Source organism: Sapajus apella, unplaced genomic scaffold, assembly GCF_009761245.1.
Source record: "Sapajus apella isolate SASKATOON/1434 unplaced genomic scaffold, GSC_monkey_1.0 scaffold36, whole genome shotgun sequence".
Classification (NCBI taxonomy): domain Eukaryota; kingdom Metazoa; phylum Chordata; class Mammalia; order Primates; family Cebidae; genus Sapajus; species Sapajus apella.
This window is the reverse complement of record NW_022436976.1, coordinates 14,567,201-14,576,615: the sequence shown is the minus strand read 5'-3', so window position 1 is coordinate 14,576,615 and position 9,415 is coordinate 14,567,201. Positions and strand designations below refer to the sequence as shown.

The following is a 9,415-nucleotide window of genomic DNA, read 5'->3' as shown; positions in this document are numbered from 1 at the left end:
CCTCAGGTGATCCGCCAGCCTTGGCCTCCTAAATGCTGGGATTACAGGCATGAGCCACTACGCTCGGCCCATGTTAAATCAAAACTTTTGCTTATTTCTCTGGGACCCAAGAGAGATGTGAGAAAAATGCAAACAAGCTCAAAATGTTGGAGACTGGCAAAAAAAAAAAAAACAGAAAACATGGCAAGTTCACTGTAGTATAGTTCATCAAATACTAGGGTGTTATATCTTTGCAGGTCAGGGAGTTACTGATATACACCCAGCCACTGGCATATTAATCAGAAAGGAATCGTGATCAGACCAGCAGCTAGACCTCAAGGCATAACATTAGTCTTGTCTTCTTTCCATAGCCTAATCTCTAAAAAGAGCAGTTTATTACCCATGTCTCTATTTCCTCATCTGTGTAATTAACCTTAATTCAAAGAAATCTGGCTTCTACTCTCAGTTTTCCACAGAAACTACTCTGGCAAAGGTCACCAGTAACTAACTGCCCAATTGTCAGAAACTGTGGTTAATTTTCAGATGTCCCCTGACTAGATGTAGCACAGGACAGTGCTGACTCTTCATTCTTGCCAAAATGGGTTGCTCTCACAGCTTTCACAACAATCCATAGTGCTGACCCTCCTCAGGCATCTTCATCCACATTGAATTTGCTTGCTTCTGCAGGATACTTCTCTTTTAGGGTCACTCCTTGATGCTAATTTTACTTGGATTTCTGTCTTTGGTAATCTCTTCACTCTAACGGCCTCTATGAGGAGTCTGATTTACTCTCATGGTTAAAATTACCATGTCCATTCTGATAACTTTAAATCTAGGTCTCCATTCTGGACTTTATACCCAGCTACCTACTAGATATTGCCTTGAACTAAAAATGATTACAAATAACCTAATTGTTTTCTTTTAATTTCTAACTCCTCCTAAAATGTAAAACCTCTGTCTCTTCTTTTATGTTCTTATTCTGGTTAACTTCACCCCAACAAAACACTGGGAGTTATCTAGATCCCTGCAACTCCTTTCCTTTTCTTGCCAGATTTGGTAATTAATGCCTATCTCCTATTTATCTCTCAATCTCTCACCTCTGCTATTCTTTTTGGTGTTATTATTATTTTACCTTTAGTATTAAAAGTTTAATATCTGGGTTTAGCAGTCCACATTGCCTAAGAGTGTCTTTTGAAAACCAAATCTGTTTGTACCATTCCCTTGTTAAAATCCTTCCATAACTTTCTAAACCCAAGATACAGCCCAAACTCATTTCAACCCTTCTTATCTTCATCCCTGACAACTTGTCTACCCTCATCTCTCAATGCTCTCCTTCTACCTTTTATTCTAGCCATATTAAAGTACGATAGTGTCTTCAAATGTATTGAATTGTTTCATACTGCCATGTCTTTACATAAGCGGTTCCACACTAGAGTGCTTGCTTCTCTCTCTTTCTTCCATCACCATTCCCACACCCAGGCTCAACCTAATCACCTTTAGCTCAAGGGGCATCTCCTCTATATTCTTCTCTGAGTCGTTGAGACTGAGTTGATCATTCTCTTATTTGTGCCACTATACTTTGTGCATATGATTGTTGTTGAATGAGCTCTGCAAAGTGGTGTCCCAGAAAATGACACAGTCATTGCTAAGATGATGTTTTGAGTTGTACCTTAGTTATAATTCAAATAGTGGGATTGGCTACTCTAGTTGAAAATTCTTTAATGACCCTTTAGACTACAGTAAGAGCATCTTCTCCACCCCATTATGGTACCACTGACCATATTACATTATAGTTACCTGCTTGCTTGTTTCTCACATCTCACTCATCTGAGAACTCCTTCAGGATGGAGTTCCAGTCCTACTGATCCTTTTCTTTCCTACATCTAGTGCTTTGACGGTTGTAGGCATTGCAGTTAAAAGCTTGGAATCAGAAGCCAGGTTGTCAGGGTTTAAGGTTTTGCTTTGTCACTAACCATTTGGCTTCAGCCACATTTATATTCTCTAAGTTTCTTTATCTAGAAGAGAAGAATTACAGAATATAGCTCTTTGGATTGTGTGAGAATCAAATGAACAAGTTCATATTTTAAAAAAATTAGAATAGAGTCTGTTTCAGAGTAAGTTAACAAGGTATCATTTGTAATTACAGTCATACTGTCTTGTACCTGTAGAGTACAATACAAATTCTAAGTACAAATTCTACAGCTAAAGCTCATTCACTCATTTATTTATTCATTAATCCATTCATTCATTTATTCAATGTTTAATTCATTTATTCACTAAAGATATACTAATTTCCTATTAAATAGCAGGAGCTGTGGTTGGGGATTTTTAGTAGAGACGGGGTTTCACCATGTTGGCCAGGATGGTCTTGATCTCTTGACCTCGTGATCCGCCCGCCTTGGCCTCACAAAAGGCTGGGATTACAGGCATAAGCCACCATGCCCGGCCTGATCCTGTCTTTTTAAATAAGTTATAATTTGATGGAAAGATAGAAAATATATAAAAAATAACGAGAAGACAAAATAAAAATGCTTAGTGCAGTAAGAGCTTCAGAGAAGGTCATACAATGGGTTCTGAATATATGGAAATTTCTTCAAACTCCTGGGGCTATGATCATAATTACAGATCAGATTTCCACATTGTGCCTTTATTAACAAATTAATCAAATTGTATTAGTACTTAGTAGCACCTCAACATACAGCAAGTCAGTGGCAGAAAGAGATGGTTAGAGTTCCTTCTGAAGGCACCACGGTTTAGAAGCCTTTTCAGCAGTGTATTATTTCCAGACGTTTGTATTAAGGTTGCCAGAACAAAACAAACATTTACACAAGTGATATTTGTCCCTAATTTTTCACATTCATTAATGTTTCAGTTTTGAAAATCAGAATGTAATTTAGAAATTTAAATAGCAAAACTTAATATGTTATTAAGCCTTAAGTTTTTCTTTACTTTGCCTTGTTAATTCATTTATTCTTTTAAGTGCTTGAATATTTAAACCATTTAAAATATTAATAACATACCAAAGAAGTATCAATATTTACATTAAATTGGAATTCAGACTGCTTTATAATATTTTCAATCATTTATATTATTCATAATTTCACTAAACAAATCATCCCCATGGAATAAACTTAAGCAAGCATATTATACTATATCTATTGCATGACAATCAATGTCTTTCTTTCAAATTGGGTACTATGAAATATTAGGCTAGGATAATAAAAGATGTGATATAACTGATATGTTTTTATTTAACATCAGAGTTCTTAAATTATGGTAATTTAAAGCTCATAAATCATTGAAACTTATTACAGAATACATATAGATATGTATTTATTTTGAGATGGAGACTTGCTCTGTTATCCAGGCCGGAGTGCAGTGGCATGATCTTGGCTCACTGCAACCTCCACCTCCTGGATTCAAGTGATTCTCCTGCCTCAGCCTCCTGAGTAGCTGGGACTACAGGCGTGTGCCACTGTGCCCAGCTAATTTTTTGTATTTTTCTAGAGATGGGGTTTCACTGAGTTAGCCAGGATGGTCTGGATCTCCAGACCTCATGATCCACCCGCCTTGGCCTCCCAAAGTGCTGGGATTACAGGTGTGAGCCACCTCGGCTGGCCCTACAGTATATTTTCAAGTTGTAGGAACACCATATATTCCATTATCATGTCTGCAAAATGGAAATGATGTCTATGATGAACTATACAATATTTGCATTCTTCAGGGATAGCTTACTATAATAGGATCATAAGACAAATATACATTTGTCAACTTACTATAACATATTAACTATAAGAGATAAGGATAATTCAGACAGCTTTGTGGCACTGAAAATGCAGTATACTCTCTGTAGTAAACTTTCAGAATACTCAGTACTCTCAGTATACTCTTTGAACATTTTGAAAAATATTTGATTTCAAAATTAAGAATATTTTGTGGCTGCAGAAATTTGTTGGTTACTCAGCTTCTAAATAGCAGTAAAATTAATTGTAGGAGGAAACATTCATGGAGGTTTCTATCCATTTACCCAATCCTTGTGTTTGTGCTTCTTTATTAATTTTTAGTCCTTAGGAAGTAAGATACATTAGAAATGTGGTATTTATTTGAATAAAATCTTAAGTTGTATTTTAAAATACAAATTTGAGTAAAAATATTATCTATATGGGTAATATACTTTGCCCACGATCATTTACTTACTATTTCATTTTATGTATGGCATGTGAAATTCTGGCTATTCCAAGATGAACGTCTGATAAAAACCAACCAAAAGTAAAATATAAGCCATGTTAATTGATACCTCAAGGTTATGTAATATATTTTAAAAAACAGAAAACAAAGCCAAATCTCACCAAATCTACTGACTTAAGCCAAAAGACACTTTTTCAGTTAGCCTTATTATTTATGTATGTTTTCCTTTCTCAGCTCTAATATTTTTGTATACACATGTAAACTTCTACAGGGATTGTAAAATTCTTGGAAAACTATCTGATTTGGGGGCAAAGTTTCCGTGTGTAAGGAATGTGTCACCTGTAAGGAACGGGTCACATCAGGTTGAGTTTTAAAATGAACATACTCCATTCATAGGTTTTATCTCTACTGATGGATGGGGGCCCAGAGGCCCCTGGAAGCATTTTGGCACCACTGCATTACTTACGGTTAAGAGGCAGGCTCGCATTGGTTGTGCCTAGCTTGTTGGCAGCCACACAAGTATAGTTGCCGAAGTGCTCCTGTGTCACATTGGTAACAGTGAGAATGGATCTTGTGCTAAAATTTTGAATAATAATTCCTTGTTGGCCATTGAAGAGCCTAGAAGACAAAATAAACTCTAGGTAAATATATATTGTGAATACATTTCATTTTTATCTTTTTACCATAGCTGGGGTTGTCATGGCAACCCATAGACAATTCGACCACACTGACGTTAGCATATAACGTGATAATGGTACAATTTACATTGACATATCACTTACATTAGTAGATTTGGGGGAGGTGAGGTTGCATGTCAGCTGCAGACTGTTCCTGTGGGATTATTTGTGCTATATAACAAACTGAGTTTGGAGAGCTACATGTCCTATTTATGCACTGTTACATATTTTAGGAAATAAAACACACCACAGCAATAATATCTCATCCATTAAAGTCAGGATGGAATTTAAGGGAAAGAAATATAAAGATTCCATTGAAAGTACAAACTAATGGTTTCTAGGTAAGCTGGCTAGAGTATGTCTGGGTCATTTCAGATGTTGTTAGATAACTCCCTTGACAGTTAATCCTCTAACTGTGATAGGATGGTTCTGAGCAAGAGTCAACACCACTTTAATCTTGTACAACATAGAGACATAACTTCCATTAAACCTAGAAAGAGACAGCCGTATAGTATTGGGGATAGCATTTAAAGTTGAGTCACATCACTGTCACATTTTAGTAATGTGCCAGGCAAAGTCTTTTAAACTCTCTGGGCTTCAGTATGGGACTCAGCTGTATCTAAGTTCACACTAATTGTCCTCTGGATTTACCACCAGAGGCCCTCACTCTTAAGTAGGCTGGCATGGCTGCACCATTCTTAGGGTATGTTGTACCTACTTCTGCTTCACTCTTTTTCTGAATCTGTAGCCTATCTCTTGCATCTTCTATTTCTGCAAGTCAGAGTCTTCCTTCCTCATGTAGGTTTGACCTAAGACTTGTCTCTCTTTTTCTAATTTGACTTAAGGAACTCTTAACTCTTCCTCTGTATGTTTCTCTTACACTACTCTCTCTAGCAGTTTCTATGCACACAAGTCCTTTAAAAGCAATTAAGTCTAATTGTTTTAAATTCCTCAAAAGAAAAGGCTAAATCGGCTTGGTTTCTCTGATATTTGAATCCTACACAGCACTTAATAGTGATATCCTAGGTACATAAGAAATAGTATAAAGGTCAATGGTGTCCAGGTAATATTCCCCCAACATAGGCATTGGTAAGACCCCTTCAGTGCCCTCTTCAAGAAATTATATCTCTAAATATAAATTTTCCTACAATGAGTATGTCAATCTGATACTAACTTCTCTATAATCCACCCCAAGTTTATGGCAAAGGAGATGCACTGATCACAACGTAGGCTATGCAAACTGATAGTCCAAATGGCATGGTAGTTTTTTCTCTTTAATGTGTCCAAGTTTTTTGTATTTTTTAAAATTATGAAGATGCTAATAAATGGCATCCCCTGAAACTTTAATTTGAACTCCTTTGCATTACACTATGTGGCTTGCACCTGAATTTGGATGAAATATACTGTAGTTAAATGCAGGTTAAAATGAGCAGTCATACTTGATTATTCTGGGAATTACTTATATTTCATGTAATAGCGGAATTTGGCTTATCCCAAATACATACTTTAATCAGATTAATAAAACTATGAGTTAAATAAACACTGAACAAACTTTAGCTTGAGCAATAAATTTAATGATCTCCAACTCTGACATAAGATAATAGGACATAAAATATCATGGATATGGCAACTTTTATTCTTCTGTCTCATATTTCAAGCCTATCAACATTTATGCTAAGTTCTCAAAGTCATTATTACATATTTTTCTGCATCACATTAACAACTTTATTTTTAACTAATCAGTATATACGCTGTGTAAAAATAAAACAGTTTCTTGCCTTGCAAGCTTCAGCATTACGACTCAAATCAATTTGCCCACATATTTGTTATAGATACATTCTCCAAAGGACTCAGAAACTCCCTAGACTACTAAATCCCTGTTGTGCTCCATTGACCAAAACCAAGACTATTTTCCTTCTGAAGAGTTGAGAGGGAAACTAACCAGGGACTTCAACTGGCTAGACTCAGGGGAAAAAGTCTCCAGGAAGTAAATTCAGACACTCCATGGCACTATATGCTTATGTTCCTTATGGCTGTCTTTCTGAGTGAATTAGCTTCCAGTTCTCTGCCCTTTAATGTATCTGAATGCACAGCCACAGATGTTGCTGAATCATGCAGCGTATCCATGCTCTGTATGTGTGGGCCCATTTTGGGCCTCTGGCCAGCAGTACCATGTGCATCCTTACCAGAGTGGAGCATTAGTGCTCCAACCCCTGCTACTCGGATCAGCCAGGCAGGTTATTATGGCCAGTAAAAAAGAAAACTATGTTCCCTGAGGGAATTTTCTTCCCTCTGGGGAAAGCTACTTTTCTGAAATTACTGGAGAAATCTAAAGCTTACTTTCTTCTGTAGTTGTGAGTTTTAGAAGTGCTGACACCTCAAATACAACATAAGAATCTGTCTTCATTTGCAGATGGCTGGAAGAAGGACTTTTGCAAAGCTGACTTTGTGGGAGAGTGACTTCTGAGATGGTGTATATTTCTAGAGAATGTACTTTTGTAATTTTCCTGCAGAGTTCTGGGGTATGAAGAGGGGCTTTATCAATTATTCAAATCAATTCTGAAAATATTCATTAAATTGCTACAAAGATGAGCTGTATGCTGGCTGAATGATTAGGGACAAAACTGGGTAACCAACGATCTCTGCCCTTGAGAAGGTCAGAGCCAAGGAGAAGAATCCAGCACATAAACAGGTATTTACAACAGAAGGGTATTTTAGTCACAGTAGGGACCTAATATGAACATAACCTTAATTATTGGATATATAAATTTGAGTCACACCTAGAAGCTCCTGCATGTATGACCCTAATGTGATTCACTCCTTGACTAAAACCAAATAATAATAAAAGAGGTCTCTAATTGATGACATGTTTTTATTTATGAAATGGATTTATTCTAATATGGTTGTCTATAATTTATTTCTGTTAAAAGAATCATTCTTATATTGACTTAGGCTATATAGTCCCTGCCAACCCCTGCCCTACCACCACCCCCCCCACAAAAAAAAGAGGAAACAAATTCTGTGGAGCTAGGAGTTAAATGTGGCATCCATTTCTTCGCATAGATCAGTACTATATGGTGCCTACATGGAAATACCTAGTCATTTTTCTTCATAGTTTTTTTTATTATAGGGAATATGGTTATAAGATCCTTCTATTTCTGTGGACCCTGCTGTCCTCTACCCTCTGACACCAATAGAAGTTTGTTCCACATTGAGAACCGTAACTCTCACTCCTCTTCTTCCTCTGGCTTTTGCCAATGCCTCCTAAATCTGTGAATTGCAGGCTATTTGCTTTGCTAGCAGATTCTGTCAGCTCATAAGTGACACAGCCCAACCTACTCACTAGTTCTGAATTAGAATAATCCCCTGTATTTTGTGGTGTCAGTCAGAAGCAGCATATGGAAAGGATGCTGATAACTAGGGATACTTGTATTTCTGACTCACAAAATGGACACAAACCTTACAATCATAACCTCCCTCCAGGCAGCAGTTATCTGGGATGACCAGAAGAGCCTGCAGCAACATCACCCCCAAAAACTGACCACATAGCCATCAGCACTGATTGTTAAGATTGCAAAAATATTAATAAATCGAGCAGCCACACTGGACCTCATTAATTTTATATATACATCCAGCCTCAATCCACATTTTAAGACTATTGTTCACTACATGTCCTTCCAGGTCAGGGATAACAACAGCTATCGCTAGAGAAACCAACCTGTAGATGAAAATAGCCACAGAAAGACTTCATTGCTAATGTATGAAATACATATTAAGAAATATCAGACAACATTTTAAATATTAGAATAACTTGGAATAAGCGTGAAGGAGGCATTCTCAAATAATGATAAACCTTTTATCAGACTGGAATTATGAAAGAATATGATCATGATATAGCATTTTATATTAGTTGGCAAATTAATATGATCTTATTAATCAAGTTTGGTATTAGGTAGTAGGGGAAGTTAACCCTTGAATCATAAGTTATATTTACAAAGAAAAGGAATGTTACTGTCAGCAATGGACTACAGGCTTGTAGAATTCCAAGATGTTGTGTGAAATAAAGATACAGCTCCAATTAAAATAATAGAGAAAGATTTAGAAAAAGTCATGGGTGATGGTAGAACTCTTATATAGACTTAACAGAAATGAGGTTTTATTTGGTTATCAAATTATGATTAAATGCCTCCTATGCTCAAGGAGAGTTGGGAACCATAAAGGAAAAAATATGACATAGTTTATATCTCAAGGACCTTAGCTCTACCTGAAAATCTGAACATGATATTAAGATAGCATACAGGTCCCTTCCACAACACATCCTTTGTCAAGGATGGAGTTTTATTGATGTATATGTCTCAGTGTGTGTGTGTGTGTGTGTGTGTGTGTGTGTGTGTGTGTGTGTGTGTGAGGGGGCTCTGAACCAGACTGTATTTCTAATCTTCTCAATGCTTTTTGTATGTGGAACATGTTATCTGTTCTCAATACATTTATGACTGAAGTAATCTCACACTAAAAATTTTCAGCATTGTACACAATAATGTTTGGTGTTAAGAGTGTGAAAAATCAACACT

The 9,415-nt window shown here is 36.5% G+C and overlaps 1 protein-coding gene across 2 annotated transcripts in view; it reads right to left on the bottom strand.

Moving 5' to 3' along the window:
- NEGR1 (neuronal growth regulator 1) overlaps positions 1–9,415 on the bottom strand; it is a 930,734-nt gene that overhangs the window by 185,026 nt on the left and 736,293 nt on the right. For both annotated transcript variants that reach the window (XM_032297093.1, XM_032297094.1), the window contains exon 6: positions 4,634–4,785. In XM_032297093.1, the coding sequence (XP_032152984.1) occupies positions 4,634–4,785 (152 nt within the window). The remainder of the gene's footprint in view (positions 1–4,633; positions 4,786–9,415) is intronic.